The 18,723-nt window shown below is 45.9% G+C and overlaps 3 protein-coding genes across 3 annotated transcripts; all 3 read left to right on the forward strand.

Annotated features, from left to right (window-relative positions):
• Positions 1 to 1,388: 1,388 nt before the first annotated feature.
• On the forward strand, positions 1,389 to 3,038 carry LOC102720319 (arogenate dehydratase/prephenate dehydratase 6, chloroplastic-like). The gene has a single exon (XM_006652182.3). It carries the CDS (start codon positions 1,534 to 1,536, stop codon positions 2,863 to 2,865), a length of 1,332 nt encoding a protein of 443 aa, XP_006652245.2. The 5' UTR covers positions 1,389 to 1,533; the 3' UTR covers positions 2,866 to 3,038.
• Positions 3,039 to 8,658: 5,620 nt separating this feature from the next.
• Positions 8,659 to 10,569, forward strand: LOC121054242. Its single transcript, XM_040523445.1, has one exon. It carries the CDS (start codon positions 9,210 to 9,212, stop codon positions 10,269 to 10,271), a length of 1,062 nt encoding a protein of 353 aa, XP_040379379.1. The 5' UTR covers positions 8,659 to 9,209; the 3' UTR covers positions 10,272 to 10,569.
• Positions 10,570 to 15,990: 5,421 nt separating this feature from the next.
• Positions 15,991 to 18,248, forward strand: LOC102720595 (gibberellin 2-beta-dioxygenase 8-like). The gene is made up of 2 exons (XM_006652183.3): positions 15,991 to 17,082; positions 17,642 to 18,248. The coding sequence occupies exons 1-2, from the start codon at positions 16,109 to 16,111 to the stop codon at positions 17,643 to 17,645; spliced, it is 978 nt and encodes a 325-aa protein (XP_006652246.2). The 5' UTR covers positions 15,991 to 16,108; the 3' UTR covers positions 17,646 to 18,248.
• Positions 18,249 to 18,723: the final 475 nt, after the last annotated feature.

Raw genomic sequence — 18,723 nt, forward strand, 5'->3', positions numbered from 1 at the left:
CCTGCACCTACTAGATGCGTGATATCCCGGTCAATAATCCAAGAAACGACGCCGAAAAGGTCCGGCAGCAGCCAAAATATCCAAGCAACGACGCCTAAGAGACAAATCACTTGGACAGCGAGAAGAATAAGTAATATAAATAGACTAAAAAATAATCATGTCATATTCATGGTTACATGAACGAGAGATTAAAGAAAAAAGGAAAAATAAGCTATAAATATTTATAGTCAGTTATATCACATACTTCAAAACAATATATGCGAATGAGAGATGATTCAAGACCACGTCATTGTTTAGTTATATGTATCTATTGCATAAATTAGTTTAATGTTACTTCCTTCTACGACTTTCTTAGTTTGACTAGATTCATTCATATATCAATTATTGTATATGTGTCTAGATTCATTAATACACAAATGAATATAGTGAAGTCCAGAAAATCTTACGGTGTAGAAAGAACGGAATAACTCTTAATTAATACACCATATATTTTAGTTTTGTCTAAATTTATCCATATATCTGTATATGTGTTTGGATATGTATCTAGATTCATTAGTACACCAATATATCTAGACAAAGTTAAAAATTCTTATAATATAAAACGAAGAAAATAATATAAAATACGTTAGAGCTATCACCTACTCTCAGGCAGCAGGAGCAAACGCCGGCGAGGGCAAGCAGGAGCGCGAACGTGGAAATATTTTTATTAAATAAACTTTTTTAGCAAGTAATTTTATTACTAAATCATCGGGCAAAATTTTTCAAAACTAAACCTTTTGGTCACGCCAATGCTGGTGACGTGACAAGACAATGCTGCCACGCAACCTGGGCGACATGGCATGTCGTGGCAGGCTTGCCACGCAAATGTCAGTGGCGTGGCAAGACGATGCAGCCACGCCACCGACAATGGCTTGGCAAGCCATTTCGCCACGCCAATATTGGTGACGTGGTCAAAAGGTTTATACAATGAAAATATTTTCCCAAAAATTTAATAATAAATTATTTGTTAAAAAATATTTAAAAAATAAAAAAATTTCTCGAGCGCTAGAGGGGATGCACACATGCACTGCAGGAGGCGTTGCACGGTCTACCCCCAATTCCACGGCGCGCGAGCTCTTCTTGGTTGGTGAGAGCCGCGGAGGAGGGATGGCCGCTGCGTTGTGGTGGTGGAGGATTTGGATACATTTTTTTTTGGTTTTTGACGCTGACCCAACCAACAACCCTTTGCTCGACCAGGCCCAGGGCTTCCCCGCACGCCACCAACCCCCCCTCGCATCACACACAGTCACAGGGCGCGCCCAAACCAAACCAAACCCAAACCAAATCGTCACCACCTATATATCACCCTTGCCCGCCACCCCTTCTCCTCAGCTTCTCGCGCTGAAGCTTCAAACTACCTAACCTAACCCCGGTGCTCGATCTCTCGCCACCAACCTAACCCCTGCTGCCGCTGCTGCGCGACACGGTTCGTTTTTTTCTTTTACTTTCACTGGTTCAAGGAAGAGGAGAGAGGAATCTGGTGGTGGATTTGTGATGGCCACGGCGAGTTTGATCAAGGCGCCCGTGGGGCAGAGTCCTGGGACTGGGGGCAGGATGGTGGCGGGGAGGGGAGGAGGAGGCGGCGTGGTCAGGTGCTCGCTGCAGGGCGCCGTGGTGGGGGGCCGGGCGGAGTGGCAGAGCAGCTGCGCCGTGCTGTCCAGCAAGGTGGCCGCGCTGGGCCCCGCCGTCAACGGGCGCGCCGCGCCCAGCTTTGTTAATGGGCATGTCGCGCCGCTGGTCCCGGAGCCGGCGGCGAAGGACGGGGCGGTGCTGGATTTGGTGCCGGTGAGCAGCGTCAATGGCGGGGGCGTCGCCAGGAACCTGCCGCAGCCGCTGCGGATCTCGGACCTGTCGCCGGCGCCGATGCACGGGTCGCAGCTGCGCGTGGCGTACCAGGGGGTCCCGGGGGCGTACAGCGAGAAGGCGGCCGGGAAGGCGTACCCGGGGTGCGACGCCATCCCCTGCGACCAGTTCGAGGTGGCGTTCTCTGCCGTGGAGCTGTGGATCGCCGACCGGGCGGTGCTCCCCGTGGAGAATTCGCTGGGCGGCAGCATCCACCGCAACTACGACCTCCTGCTCAGGCACCGGCTCCACATCGTCGGCGAGGTGCAGCTCCCCGTGCACCACTGCCTCATGGCGCTCCCGGGCGTCCGCAAGGAGTGCCTCACCCGCGTCATCAGCCACCCGCAGGCGCTGGCGCAGTGCGAGCACACGCTCACCGCCATGGGCCTCAACGTCGTCCGCGAGGCCTTCGACGACACCGCCGGCGCCGCCGAGTACGTCGCCGCCAACGGCCTCCGCGACACGGCCGCCATCGCCTCCTCCCGCGCCGCCGAGCTGTACGGCATGGAGGTGCTCGCCGACGGCATCCAGGACGACTGCGGCAACGTCACCCGCTTCGTCATGCTCGCCCGCGAGCCCATCGTGCCCCGCACCGACCGCCCCTTCAAGACCAGCATCGTCTTCGCCCACGACAAGGAGGGCACCTCCGTCCTCTTCAAGGTCCTCTCCGCCTTCGCCTTCCGCGACATCACCCTCACCAAGATCGAGAGCCGCCCGCACCGCCACCGCCCCATCCGCCTCGTCGACGACGCCAACGTCGGCACCGCCAAGCACTTCGAGTACATGTTCTACGTCGACTTCCAGGCCTCCCTCGCAGAGCCGCGGGCGCAGAACGCGCTCGCCGAGGTGCAGGAGTACACCTCCTTCCTCCGTGTGCTCGGCAGCTACCCCATGGACATGACACCCATGACCGCCGGCTCCTCCTCCACCGTCACGTCCTCCGATTCCTCCTCGCCGCCGCCGCCGTCGCCTTCCTCCACTTGATCGCCGAGACAAGCATCGAGTAGTGACGTTTGGATTCTTTCTGGTCATGTCGTCCTACTCGCCCTCCCTCATTGCCGGGAGTAATTAATTTTGTCTTCCATTTTTTCTTCTTCTTCTCGTCATTATACATGTAACTGTTCCACTCCAGATAATTTATCTGCAGTAAATAGTACACTCTTGGGGTTAACCTACTGTTCTTGTGTTGAATTTAACTTAATGTTTTAGCAAAATACTTTCATCCTTACAGTCTAAACTGAACACGTTTTTATGAAAGGTATTTTGTCTATTTCGTTTTATAAGATAGATTCGTTCGATTATCAGTGTATATCGTTTAAATGTGTATTGGAGTACAATTTAGCGCGACAGAATCAAGTAATGGGAAAAAAACTGCAAGGATAAACATGTGGCCATGTGCTGTGTTGCAATTCGAGTGGGTAGGTGGCAATATCACATTCCCCCCCTTCTCCTCCCTGTAGCATTCCCTTTTGGTAGTAGTTGGTTGCATATTCTTTGGACTGACCAAGCAATTTCTGAACATCCTCGTCGCAAATTTCCTCGAACTGGAATGGTCAGAAAAATGGATTTTGATGCGGTCAAAGCGAGCATGCCATCGAACTCATGGAAGTAGGTAAGCTTTTCAACGAAAAACAGGATGAACTACTCCAGCACATCAGGTAAAAAGTTTCAACATAACTGCACACATATATTTGCCTCAATTTACCCACATGTTTGTGGCGTGACAAAATCGCTGTTGACGAGGCGGGACCCCAAGAACAGCGACGTGCCGTCTGCAGCGACGACCACGCAGTACAACGGCAGCCACAATCGTGGACTATACTAAATTTTGGACAGAATGAAGCAGAACCATATATGCAGCGTCGATTGCAAAATGTCTCTCTCTAAAATACTTGGAAAGATGGTTCTTTGAGTTCCAATCGATCAGGCCAATTATAATTTAGTGATGGGAGTGGCACATCATGGCTGGACCAGGGCACAAACAACCAGAGCAGCCAACCACCATCCGCTCCAAGGACATCAATAATTCACAAAACAGTAACACTGAAAGACAAAATATCACAATGAGACCTTGTTAAACAGTAAACCAAATTTCATAGAATCTCGAGGAACCCAAACTGCGGGGAAATTTTTTTTTCCATATATTTAACGATTAGCTATTACCCCAATTCCAAAATATGAGTACTTCTAGTTTATTTAGCAAAAAACACTGAGATGTCAAAATATTCACTTTTAGTCACTTCAATGATCAAATTTTATTTGGTTACTCAAAACACCTGATTAGTTGTTGAATCATTAAAATAACTAAAAACATGATAAATCAGTAAGCGAGTGCATAAAAATCAAGAAATAATTTAGGCCAAAAATCGATGTGAAAATCAACTCAAGATAAGAAAGTCTCGCCTGGACTGATATATCTCCTGTTGAAGATCCAAACCTTCTCCTCGTCCGGAGAGGTTGGGTCGGTTCGGCCGGGGCCGGGCCGTAGCTCCGTCAAGAATGGGCCATAGGGTTTGGGCCGTGGCGCCAGTTTTTGCTAGGCCGGCAAAGCATGTGTGCTCACCCTCCATTTCACACTGTCTCACACCCTTCCCATTTTCCCAACAGGTAGATGACAGATCAACATGTATTGTACTCCATAGTATTCGTCGCCAAAGACAAAACTAGTAGTGCTCAAATCCAGTAGAAACACTGGCCGTACAATTATGTGGGCATCTGACAAACTTAACCCATTGTTGGTTTACCAATTACGAACAAGGTGGTTGTGTGCACAGGTATAAACAACTACTTTTCCTGGATCAAAATGCTTGGATGCTGTGCCAATCACTTGTGAGTAGGAAGCTGCTTCAATAAAATTTCGGATCGCTGCTTGTACTGTGGAGTACTTTCTTACGAATTACAATAATATAATACATAACTACGTGTTTGTTCCATAATATAAGCGTGAATATATGCATATATTAACTTATCACATATTTTTTTAATAAATTTGATTTATCTTAAATTCTTTACCGTCAAAACGTCCCATCACATTATATATATGGATAAATAAGCTAGATAATCTAAACGAGAAGATGATAATACCACTTTATTGACTATAGTTACGTCTTATATTATTATATTATATTATAAGAAAGGGAGCAGTAATAGAGTGTCACCCCTGTTTATCTTCTCTCTGAACGATTCCTGAATCCTGATCGCTGAGCACATGCAGTGAGCGTCAGGTGGTGAGATCATTAGTGATTTAATAAAACCTAGTAGTTCTTATTGAGAAACTGAAGCAATAGGACGTGCGTAGTAGTACTCCTAAGTACGTACTTGATCCACTAGTTGAATCAATCAATGAAATTTTTACATACTCCTATATAAAAAAAAACGGGAACATGCAGCTGCTTACGGGGAGAGCAAAGCTTTTAATTACAGATCACTGCAGCAGTGCAGCTCACTGGTCAATGATTATGGCAACGTACTGTGCGTATGCCCTGTGGACATGCTGATTATGTGCTTAACTTAACCTGGTTTTAGTGGTTCCCCTTTATGCGTTATTTAGCAACGGTATAGCCTACAGGCCCTACACTACAAATCAATCTTGCGTGCTCTAACAGCCCAGCCCCAACGGGCCAATCACATGGTCGCTCGCCTGCCTGGCTTGCTGGTGCAAGCCTGCAGAGCCGAAAAAAAAAAAGGTAAGTTTCGTAGCCGTGTTTGTTTACTTTTATCTCGTATGAAAACATAAATATTTTGTTTAGCAGTTGGTCACTTCATTGATTAGTTTTTAAATTTTAATTAATTATATTCACCTTCTAACCATCGGGTTAGTTCTATAACATTGGAATGGTAAAAATAATAAAAAATACATTAAAAATATTTATACTATAGTATATAAGATTTAAAAATTAAGAACAATTATATTTCGGAACACGGTGCTAGTACCAGCAACAACGCGTAACGACGCAAGGGTATCTGAGGCGTGCGTGCAGTCCTGGCTTACCATCCGTGGATCCATGCTTCGCCGGGAGAGAGAAAGCGGAACCGATCAACGTGCCTGCATCTGCATGCGTGCTCCGAGGTGGAGTTCGGCCGGGCTATACCGAATCTCTCTCATTCCGTGGGCGCCGGAACCGAGAGGGACTCGTTGTATGTTTGGTCGCAGCCGCGCGCTGTACAGCAGGTGCGCCGCACCGCACCGCACGTACGTTTCGACGTTTTTTGCTATAGCGAAAGGGAAAAAAAAGAATTTCCAACGATTCAACGAATCGCCGCAAAGTTGGTGAGATGGTGGGGGTCTCGGCGGCGGCGGCACGTACTGTGGCTGCGAGCGTCGTCAGCGAGCGAGGCGAGGGCCATTGATTGGAACGGGAGGCCGCTGTTCCCTGCGCCACAAGCAACAGCGCGCGTTTTAATCGCCGCGCGTTCCGAGGGCGGGGGCGCGAGATCTGCAGGCTCTGCACAGCACAGTCGCCGGTTTAAGGCCGCGCACATGCGATGCGACGGATGCGCGACGGGGAGGCTGGTGGCGGCGGCAACACACTTGGCCCCCGTGCCGGCTGCCTGTCCGCCGATCCGAATGGAGAACCATGGGTGATGGGTGATAGAGCTTAAGTTTAATAGCGTAGCCAAATACTAGATTTAAATTATCTATAGTCAAGGTAATAACTAATTTATATAATAGTTACCTATAAAACATATACTACACTATTAATATCAGGCTCATATGTCATACACATTTCGTCTTGGAGTCCGTGCTGCAGCTGTTTACAAATCTATAGATTGTTGCTCTTCTCTCTTCTCTTTTATCTACTTAAAAATAGGTTTTTTTATCAAGGTACCACACTTTTTATACTAAAAATGGTGGTACCTTAAGATATTTTTTAAGGATGATAAAAAAACTCTTAAAAATATGTTTATAACTAACTTATCAACTGGTTAATCTTAGGACTGTTTCGGTTAGATTCGATCTTTTAAGATTAACTGGTTGATTGAGCTATTTGGTGATTATGTTATTTCTGATTCAGCCGATTGTGCATATTTCTGTTCACTGCCATGAAATTCATGTAAAATCAATTGTCTAGCTGGTCAACTAGGGTCTAAAACGGTGTCGGCTATCCTGTTCTTAGGGAATGCATGCTGGCTGTCAATTACTGTAGTGAACGATTAAGATTTAATGCTATGGAGTAGGTTCGGTTGTCACAGTATATTTTTTTAGGCATCCTTGCCATTTTCCTATTTTTTGAAGGCATGAACAGTCTTATGCAAAATCTGGATATTTAGATTTACATCGCACAGTCGTGATACGACTATTATGTTACAGTTACGCTAAGAACTGCACAGGATGTAAATCCCGCCGATCCGATGGTTCCATACCTGGCCTGTCGGGTCCGGCGTAGCTTGCGATTTGTGTTTGTTGCTTGGCTGCTTTGGGCGTCTGGACTTTTTCGCCTTTTGGGGACCGTGGGCCGTGTCCACTGCATGCGGTTAGTACTCAGTACTTTGGTACTGCTCCCTCCGATCAACAAAAATGCTCCTGACTTCTCAACGAGGCAATGACCCTACTCCGTCCTTAGTGGCGGACAACGGACTGAAAATCAGAGGAGATCAAACATTTTTCTCATCCGATCACTATTATGTGGCGTCTTTCTGCTGGCCATCCGTAATTACGGTTAATTTAGAGTAAAACTGAGAGATACAACACATATATATAATTTAATACATAGGTTTAAATCGATGTTATTTTGATATTTTAGTTTTTTTCTTTCTAAGAAACATAGTATTTTATAAATGGTCCATCGTGAAAACTAATGGTCGGAATATACATTTGTCTCCGCCGTGAACAAACGCATTGAAATATAATGTCTTAGGCCCAATAACTTTAATATTAAGCTCTTTTTAAAATAAAATTAGACTACTGGTGAGTACTTGTTAAAACAAAATTGCGTAGATGCCTTCGGTACAACAAATTACTACCTCCATTTCATATCATAATATAAGATGTTTGATTTTTTAGTTGTAACGTTTGACCATTCGTCTTATTCAAAAATTTAGTACAAATATAAAAAATGATAAGTCATGCTTAAAGTTATTTTGATAATAAAGTATGTCATAAGTAAAATAAATAATATTTTTATAATTTTTTGAATAAGCCAAATGATCAAACATTGAAAAAAAAAGTCAAACATCTTATATTATCAAACGGATAGGAGACGGAGGGAGTAATATATTTAAGTAGCCGCTTACTGCTCAAGACAATAAAAAATGCGGCCTATTACGTTTAAATTGCCCCTTTGACCGTGCATGGTATACTAAAACTCCCCCTAAAATTCTCACAATTCTCGGCAAAAATGGGCAGTGATGCTGTGGATACAGTGTTGATTGGCCTACTATATATCCATTCTTTTTACTACTACTAGACGCACGTGTTGTACGTACAATCCATATACCAGTCGTGCCAAACAAAATTGGGTAATGAAATGGACCTGCATTTAACCTTACAGTTACATGTCACCGAATGTGCAACCTCACATGTCACTTTCTAATCCAAATATCCAATGCCTTCACACAATCACACGTTCATCCATACACCTGTACACGATGCATGGTCACGAAGAACATGGCTCATATCTCGCTCTTGCACACATTCAGCTACCTTTATGCTGCCACAGGTGCCAGCCGTTTTCGTTTGGGAAGTTTCAGTGTGCATGTAGGAAAAGCAGTAAAGGAAGATGCCGTTTTTTTCCCCCTCTCTTGTGGCGTTTTATGCTATCGGTTACAGGAGAGACAACGTTCGGCCCTCCTCTCCTCCTTCCTTTTGGCCATTGGGAACCAAAAACAAAAATCATGGGAGCATGATGCAATCACCATCTATATCTGCTTTGGAGAAGCCAATGGATGGAATTTGTGCTCCACTGGGTGATGAGAATTAAAGCTTGGATTGTGTAGCAGGGAATGTATAGCACAGAGCTGAGATGTGATGAGATGGAGAAGAGGGGAGGGAAAAAAGGCGAGATTTTTATACCTACCTTGTGAGCACCAGCCTATTGCCTGTCAAGCTTCCTGATTAAGAGATACCTTCCTCCTGGGATTACCGAACCATTACCTTCTTTCCTTTCTTCCCCGTCTCTCCCTTTCTTTTCTCGCTCTAGATAGTTTGGTTTGGCCTCTTCTCTCCTCTCTCCTGATGCGCGTCGCCATCAGCATAATGCCGGCGGTGCTGTTGCTGTCTGCAAAGGTGTCGGGGATGCACGCGCGGTGGTGGTAGGCGGCCAAAGAAGTTTTCTTGGGGTTGGGGGGGAGGGGGAGGGAGAGGAGTCCGGCGGGGTGGGCGGGCTGGCATGAAGGACTTGGTGTCGTGCTTCAGCGAGCACGCCGTGCGGATCTCTGACGTCGCGTGCTCCGGCGGCGCAAATGCGGGGGCGGCGGCCGCCTGCGCGGCGGCAGGTGTGGCGGGGGGCGGCGATGGTGGTGGTGGTGGCGTGGGGAGGGCGGCGGTGAGCGCGGTGACGAGCGTGTACAGGTCGCGGCTCTCGGCGTCCGGGAAGGATTTGGTGATCGACGTGACGTGGTCGCGGGCGCCCGACGGGCCGGCGCTCTCCGTCGCCGTCCACGACGCGGCGGCGGCGTCGTCGAGGCTTCGGGCCGGCGGGGCCGCCGCCGCGGCGCCGAGGCACCTGCACAGGAGGAAGGGGAGCGGGACGTTCACCGCCGGGAGCTGCGTGGTGGGCGTGTTCTGGGACTTCGCGGCGGCGCGGTACGCGGCGGGGCCCGAGCCGGTGTCCGGGTTCTACGTCGCCGTCGTCGCCGACGCCGAGTTCGTCCTCCTGCTCGGCGACATGAGCCGCGGGTACGTGGAGCGGTTGCACGGCGGGATACCGATCGCCGGGTCACGGATGGCGCGGCGGCGGGAGCGGTTCGTCGGGTGCGGGTGCTGGTCCACGAGAGCGCGGTTCCTTGATTCCGGCGCCGAGCACGAGATCGTCGTCGCGCTGGACGGCGATGCGGAGGCGTGGGTGACCGTCGACGGGCGGAAGGTGGTGCAGCTGCGGCGGCTGCGGTGGAACTTCCGCGGCAGCCACACCCTCTTCCTCGACGGCGGCGCGCCGGTGGACATGACGTGGGACCTCCACGGCTGGCTCTTCCACGCGGTCGACCCCTCGCCGGCCTCCTCCTGCGCCGTGTTCACGTTCCAGACGCGCGGCGCGTCGGAGACAAAGTTCTGGATAGAGGACGACGGCGACGCCGATGCCGACGACGAGCTGGAAAAATCTCAGCCACCGGCAGCGCCGCGCGGTCACAGACAGAAGCTAGCCGGCGGCGGCGGTGGCGGCGCGCCGTCAGGGCAGGGTTTCTGCCTGCTGATCCAAGGTTTCAGGAGCTCATCCAAGATCATCGCTTGATCTGTAAATGCCATGAGAGATCTGCCATTCTTTCTCACTTCTTCTTCTTGCTTGCTTACTTTGCTTGTGAATTTAGGATCAAAATTCGATGATGGGTTGGTGCTAATTCTTACTGATTAATCCGATGCATGACAGGAGTGTGAAATGTAGGAGTAGGAGTTGGAAGGTTGACATATACAGTACAACGGGTTGTGTGTTTCGTTTTGGTTTGCTGTCGTCGCCGTGCAGATTTAAGACATGATGACTGTAACAATGTTCTAATTTGCAGAGAATACACCAAAAGGTTGCAACTTTTTACATGGCATGTTTTTGCTTCTCTTCATTTCATCCTCTGATGTTAAATTTTGATTGGAACAGAATTTGTAAGTTGCTGGAGTGATAACAGAGGGCTCTAGAACTGAATCATAATCATCATACATGAACACGCAAAACTTGTTAAAAATAATCGTGGATTTGACAAGTTAAATGGAGATAAGGATCAAAGCACTTTCTCCATAATGCTGCACGATTGTTGTCATTTTCGTTCTTGAGGAAACTACACACGTCCAGTCTTAATTTTTTTTCCCTAAATCCATATCTATCATTTTCACAGTTGGTGATAGCTCATTTGGTAAGACCGTGAGGAGTACAGTTTATGCTATCTCGAAATTAAAAAGAATATAACTCACGTTGGACTCATCAAACATATTGTAGTAAAATCACCACCTGTTCATAACACGCAACAAATTTGCATTACAAAAACAGGCTGCTGTTCTTCAAACTGCCACGCATTCCTATCATTGCCGGCTGCAATATCTTAAAAATTAGACGAGTCATTCTGAATACACATTCCTATCATTGTTCTAACATCATCCTGCCTGACACTTTCTAGACCAGTCACCAGTGGAAAATGCTCAAACAATTTGGAATTCCCTACAATTTTTTCGTTTTTAGAATAGTTCTTTTTTTTTTTTGAACAGAAGTGTACAAGTTCTGACTTCTGACTTGGGGAATGTAGCCACTGGAACAGCTACTACCTCTTGATGAGTCTTGGCATGCATGCCTTGATCACGACAGCTTTGCTACGTAATTGACCAGCTAATATTCCTAAACATGGCTGTGACTTTTCATCCAAACCTGCTTAGGGATGCTACGTTGCTTGCCCGTCAGGCCAACATGTTAGGTTAGTGAGAGCCAGCCCAAGTGTTCGGCCATTTATGGTTTATGCACGGTAACACAAGGGCATCCTTGAAAAATGATATTCAATTTCCTTTGTTGATTTGTAGTGTCACCGATCGCCATAATCATACGAACGGAAATGCAGAATTGGGTGCATAAACTCTTACTCCCATCGTTTACCTTTTAATAGCTTATAAGTCGTTGATAAAATTTAAAATTTAAAACTTCATTTTATAATTGATTATGAGGTTTTTTTATCGTAATTTATTTTTCAACATTGTTTTTTAAATCTTTTAAATTATTAACGACATGTATAAATGTTTTTACTATAAATTGTTTTTTGGTCGCTGCTATAATCAACTTACTGATAGTATTTAATTCATACCGTTAATCTATTTTTATTAGAGGATTGTGATTAAACTATACTACCAACAATATTAGGTGTAGTAGACATTTGAAGGGGTAATATCATCCTTTTATTGGGATCTTTGTTGCAAAAAATAAAATTAGAAAATACTAATTAACAAAGTATAAAAATATCATTTTTCTATTAGTAGTATAATGCTATAAGTAAAATACACCAGAGAGTTGCCTAAAAGTTTTACGTGCTAAAGAATGCGCTTATGCGCGTAATAAAGCTGCAATTCAAGTACATGGAGTAATACCTTGCAGCATTCAATGATCACAGAATGCACCAATCAAAATGCCTAACTTATATGATCAACAAACATTAATTCTTTGGAGGAAATTATTGATATATCCCTCCAAAAAGTTCAGTCTTCAGGATTAATTAGCCCTTGCACGCATTAATGATACGTGTGTTATAGGTAGTTATATTAGTGATACATGCAGGAATAAATTCTAAAGTTCCAACCTTAGCGAGGACAATGATGATCTCAGGTCTCGTATAAGCCAAACAGAAAAAAAAACAAAACAGATGGTACGATGCAGTACGTGCAGCAAATCCAGCAGATAAGTACCGAGAAATGAGTAAACGGGATCTCACTACTGATTAGTAGTGATTAGGTACGGTGCAGTACATGCAACACATTCAGGAGAAAAGTGCTGAGAATTAAGTAATCAGGATGCAGGACTGGTTAGTGTCAAAGGCTCAAACACATTCAAGAGGACAATAAAACATGAATCGCGTACACAACAGGACAATAATATGAAATGAAAGGAGGTGCAAGGATGCTGAGAAGGAACTGAATTTGAAACCAGAAGAAAGTTGATCAACTATCAAAAGCATTGTCTAACTAAGCTGCCAAAGCAAATTAATAAAGGAGCCCTCTTTGCCAGGCTACTAATCTCTTAGATTGTCATCATTACGGCACCGGTATCATGACGCCAAGTCCACATGGAATAGGAGTAAGTGACAAAAGAAAAATAATGGAGGCTCATATTAGCTTTGAGCAGAAACATTTGTTGTTCAGTTGCAAACTTGCAATCCCAGATGCTTGTCTGAAGCAGCTAAACATTGTACGAAAATGGTATTCAGCTCACAGTGTGGTGTTCAACTCAGGAAAAGAGCACAAAGTAGATATCAAACCATTGGACCACAAATGGACAAACTGGAATTTTCTGACTGCACTACTATTTAACAATGTATATACAGGCTCAAACATTAGAAGGCACTATATTAACCATAAACTGAACTACTTACAGTACAGAACTACAATCTCCTACTTGATGTTTTGAAATGCTATGAGACGATGAATAACGGCAAATCATTTATATACAAAAGAACAGAAAAGTATGTTAGAATATGTCCCACTTGATTCTTACTCAAAGAAACGTCTGTTCAGAACAAGTGTACTGTATTGTGCTTCAAAGAATAACAACCGATCATCCTCTTTGATAACATGGTCAGTCCGGCTAACTCGCTCAGTCAACTAAATAAGCAGTGACTTCAGATTAATGAAACACTGATTGATATAATATTGAGTAGAATCCCCCACATTTGTTAATGTTCCCTGTGAGTTAATGGCTGATGATTTGTTGTAATACTAGGGTACCGCAGGAATAAAAAGTCACGAGTCTGAACATTGTATGCCAATAAAAACTGAAGCATCAGTCTAGAGTCTAGAAACTGGATACTCCATGTGTTCATCCATATTGCTTTTTGGCATGTGAGTCGAAACCATGTGTGAGGCTGAACAATTCCAATTCATGAGATTCTGAGGTTGACTGGTGATTAAGAGGCATGCTGTCACCAGTTGTACCCCTTTGTAGTGCACCACGTCATGTCCGAATTCCTAGACGATTGTAACACTATACCATGATCAAATATTCCTTGAGTAGTAAAGAAAGGTTACTGATATACAAGAATAAAGGAACCTAATTTTAGGATGAAAAACAATGTTTTATTGATCACTCCAGCTTCTGAACAATGTTTCCTCAGCTTCTTAACCGAATTTGACTGAAAGCTAACAATGTTTTATTGATAACTACGAGTAAGAACTGCACTGGGAATTTCAGCATCATTCAGAGAATGGAGAAGTCTGTAGAATCTGCTCTACATCTACGGTCAATATTTTAGGCCCGGTTTCAAACATCTCTACTTCATTCTCCGAAGTTGCACTTCTGGCAGCAACTGAAATGACCTTTCAGCAGACAATATGGTGATTGCTTGCAAATGAAAAATAAAAATATAACATTTTTATACATATTCTTAGCGATTTAAAAGCTAATGTTGGAAAATAAACTTCGGTAAAAAAAAATCCCAAAATCAACTGCAAATTTATGGTTGAAAATTCAATTTTTAGCTTGTAAGCATAAGCAAAAAGATGGGGTGCAATGATGGAAGTTTTAAATAGACAAATAAACGATTCAGGTGTTTCATCCAGCAAGAGAGCAACACCAAATACAATAATCTGCTTATGATGATTGATACCAATGAAGGGAGCAACAGGGAGATCACTCTTGCTTGATCCATTAGGTTGCATCAAACAAGATAGCATCCCCAAAGTAATAACCTTCCATCATTGACCGTGCATCGGGCCACCAGCTAATTAGTTTGTTGCTTGCTCCCTGTCATCAAGTTGCACAGCATAGAAAAAAGATGGATCCTCCAGCTTCTTATCTTTCAGATATTCTAAAAGAAACTGAGCATCCCCATTTTCAAGTTTTCTTCAGGGCAAATTCAACCAACTCAGCCTCACGGGTAGCCTTCAAAAGAGAAACTCTGGTACTTCATCAGGCAGATTAGAATCCTCACCCCTCTCGTTTGGCTGAGCTGTGGTCAATTTTCGGTGAGACTGTAGCAGGTCTGCATTTTGTGGGTGCACAAGAAGATAGTTCTGTTCATAGATGACTTTAGTCACAAGCCAGGCAACGTCACAACTAACTTTAAGCTCAATCCTGGCCATACAATTAGTTCTGGCAGTTTCGCATTTCCTCTTTATGTGAGCAATATCGGTCTGGCATACAGCTTCCTTGCGTCATAAGAAGAATCCGTTGCACACACTGAAACCTTTTCTTTTAGCATACTTACTGTAGAACAGATAAGCCTCCTCTTCTGATTGGAATACCATACCAACTTCCTGTTCCATATCGACTCTGTCAGGTCCTCTTTGTTTAATACAAGGTGATACTGAAGCATTATCAATTGTGTTTGGTCCTCCAGGTATATTATCAGTCCCATTGTGAATAGCACCTTCATCGTTTGAACCATCCTTGTTAGTCTCCCAATTCTTTTATATCTGAAGACAAAGCGCATATTTTCATCCTAGTTGTGCATTTTAAGAATACATTATTTTGTTTAAGTATTACTGTTGGATAAGTTAGTTGTGCAAATACATAATTTGGTTAAGTATTACTGTTGGATAACTTAGTTGTGCAATACAAACTTCAGACTGAACCATTAAGATAACAGGCCAAACACCTATCCTGAGTAGAATTAATGGGAGAAGATGCACTGTGCCATAATCACATCCTAAATAGCTAGCATACACCTTGCTCTGAACTTATTGGGAAATACCATGATGCATTCAACATGACCACATTTCAGAAACAGCATGCTATCAATGCCACCTGCCAAACCCAGGCTACAGACATTTCATCACACCACAATATTGCGAATTTTCCACTGGCAAATTCTACTATAAAGAAAGCCATGTTTTTGCTAAATCAAGCGAACGTATTATACGTCTATACCCACAACATATTCCCTACAGGGAATAATCCAGTACATTTCCCTCCAATGAGCCATAAAAAATGGAAGTAATCTCGATTCTCGAGTGTACCAAAGAACGAAGCTAAGAATTCGCACACAAAGAACTGAGGTAAGCAGCAAGCTCCCGAACCTGACGAAGCAGGGCGCGAGGGACAGAAGGCAGGTCTCCGAATCAGACCACGAATCCTGCCTGGTGGCTCGTCGGAGCAAGGATACACTACCCGGCACGGCAGCAGCAGGCGGCGGCGGGCGGCGGCGGCGCGTCGAGGCGGAGAGGCGTCGCACCCGGCCACCACTTCACGGCGGGCCGGGCCCGAGGACGGAGTTCTCTTCGGCCATCTCTTTAATGGGCCGAGGCTGGAGGCCTCTAATGGGCTGGGCCTGATCTGCCGCCGCCAGCCCGCTACACGTGTGGCAGGTGTAGCCCACGGCCCACCAGGGTGTGCGGGCGAGGCGGGGGGCGAAGTCGTCGTCGTCGACGACGACGGCGACGTGGACCACGCAGATGGACCCGTCGTGCCCTCCGTTCCCGCAGGCGCCGCCGCTGCAGCTGCAGCCCGGTCTGCCCGGGCTGGAGCTGCCGACACTGGACCTGGAGCGCGTCGGCGGCGACGGCAGGGCGGCGCTGGCGGCGGCCTGCCGGGATCTGGGCGTGTTCCGGGTGGTCAACCACGGCGTCCCCGGCGAGCTCCGTGGGCGGCTGATGGAGCTGGGGAAGCAGCTGCTGGGTCGGGAGCCCTTCGAGCTGAAGAAGGCGCAGCCGGGCTACTTCTGGGGAACGGCGGCGCTGCAGTCGCTCCGCGTCAAGGACGTCAACTGGCTGGAGGGGCTCCATGTCGATCTCGTCCCCGGCTCGTCGCCGTCTCCGTCGCGGGTCGGCGATGGTGGCGATGGCTGGATTCGGGTCAGGGCGCTCATGGCGGAGTACGGCGACCACATGGCCCGCATCGCCCGCAAGCTGTTCGACGCCCTCGCCGCCGAGCTGGGCCTCGACGGGCCCCAGACGGCGTCCTACCTCGCTGAGCGCCGGGGCTTCCTGCGCCTGTACCGCTACCCGCCCTGCCCCTCCTCCCACTCTCGCCTCGGGATGGAGCCCCACACCGACAGCTCCGTCCTCTCCATCATCCTCGGCCAGGACCACGCCGGCGGCCTGCAGGTGCTCCGTGGCGGCGCGTGGCACGACGTCTCCCCGGCGCCCGGCGAGCTCCTCGTCAACCTGGGCGACATGATGACGGCCATAAGCGGCGGCCTGTACCAGAGCGCGCGCCACAGGGTGCTGGCGAGCCGGCCCTCCACGGAGAGGCTGTCGTGCTGCTACTTCGCCTTCCCGCGGGACGACGCCGTCCTCGAGGCGCCCGGCGGCATCAGCAGCGCGTACAGGCCCTTCTCCTACAGGGAGTTCCGCGAGCAGGTGCAGGCCGACATCAAGGCCACCGGCACCAAGGTCGGCCTCAGCCGCTTCCACGCCACAACCACCAGGTTATCTTTGTTGCCAAATTGTTCTTGACTAGGGCTGCTGTGTTCTTTTCAGCCAGAAAAACAAAAGATTATCTGATTTTCTATAGCTATTTAATAGTATAAATAATGAAATTAACAATTAAGTAGTTGAAAATCTAGTTTAGAAATGTGTGGTGATAATTTCTATATATATTTTTTTTCAAAAAACACATGCCATCAGTGCGTTTGCTAAAAGTCTTTGTGGTGTAATTAGCCGGGTAAAAAACTTTATTTGTAAAAGGTAGAATATGATGTGCCAGATTTTAGTACAGTAATCCAGGGTGTCAATTTGTGTTTGTAATGACAAGACTAACCGTATGTCTGAATAAAAGGAGAATACATTCATGATAAACCTTCCCGGTAACAATACATTTGAAGATAAATGATACTACAACCAATATATGGTAGATTATGACACCGTTTTACAATTCTTTCGAAATGCATATTATTTACCATGGACAGTAAGTATCACTTGGCATAGTTAGGAGCCTAAAATGTAACATATAATTCAGAATAATCAGTTCAGGATTTATTTTCACAGATGACCCGCTGTCGCTAAGCTAATATAAAGGATGGTATGTGTTGTGCGGGTGAGGTGGAAACAATCAATGTGATACAAATGGTAACAAAGGTGTGAAGCTCATGTCTTACAAGGAAACAAAAGCAAAGCTGTGAAGCACAATTCTCATTGTATGAACTAAAATAAATGGCCAAACTTCAAGCTGCTTAAGGAAAGCCAGACAAATAATAGAATGTGTTAGATGATTACTGTAAGGATTCAGGATTCTGGACTACCTATACTGAATTCGCCAAGAGCCCTACCGGAGCAACCATGGCATGCATTGGATGATTATTGTGGGGATTACATTGCATATAATTGAGTTCATCAGTAGCATCCAATTTGGTCAGCTGATTGTGCAGTGCTGTGGGGTGCTTCTTCAGGGGCTCAGGGCTACCTGACTGTCGGTTAATGTCTTCATGATTATATAGTAAATCCTGTGTTGCACTGCTATTCTCAAGAGTCAAAACTAAGCTTCAGAGATTGAACGTTACATGTCAGAACCAACCCAGAATACATTGGAAGCTGTTATTTGTACATGGATGTAAAAAAAGGACTCCCATAATATAATTGCTGAAGGTATGTATTATCTAAAGCATAGCTGAAGATTCCTCAGTCATTTCACATCCATGAACATGCTGATAAGTGATAACACCGCTGTGAATTCTTTCTATTGCTCCTAGATAGAATACACCATGCCACTTTTTTTTATTTAGGCTCCTTACAACAACGGATTGTTGCTCGAAATGAAGAGCACAAGGTCTGGGAAGATAGCATTCAATCATATTTACTATATATAAATCCAATCCAGCTTGATGAGAAATTACTTTCACCACACTGCCAACACTGGTCCAATGATAGGATAAATATAATTTCTTTTGCCACTTTTGTGTACATGGCGCGACGCAGGGCGTGCCAACATGGACAGCGGCACCTCGTCACTCGACGTGGGGAGATGAAAGTGAGGGAAGACTCTGACTTGTGGGATCCATTCCGTTTTCTATGTACAAAAAAGTGGCACATAGTTAAGAAATTGTTTATGTTCGATTGTAATTTCGTAAGGG

The sequence above is a fragment of the Oryza brachyantha genome, chromosome 4 (genome assembly GCF_000231095.2).
Source record: "Oryza brachyantha chromosome 4, ObraRS2, whole genome shotgun sequence".
Classification (NCBI taxonomy): Eukaryota; Viridiplantae; Streptophyta; class Magnoliopsida; order Poales; family Poaceae; genus Oryza; species Oryza brachyantha.

Excerpts from the sequence above, each read along its gene's own strand:
- LOC102720319 (XM_006652182.3), top strand. The coding sequence starts at position 1,534 with ATGGCCACGGCGAGTTTGATCAAGGCGCCCGTGGGGCAGAGTCCTGGG.
- LOC102720595 (XM_006652183.3), top strand. The coding sequence starts at position 16,109 with ATGGACCCGTCGTGCCCTCCGTTCCCGCAGGCGCCGCCGCTGCAGCTG.
- LOC121054242 (XM_040523445.1), top strand. The coding sequence starts at position 9,210 with ATGAAGGACTTGGTGTCGTGCTTCAGCGAGCACGCCGTGCGGATCTCT.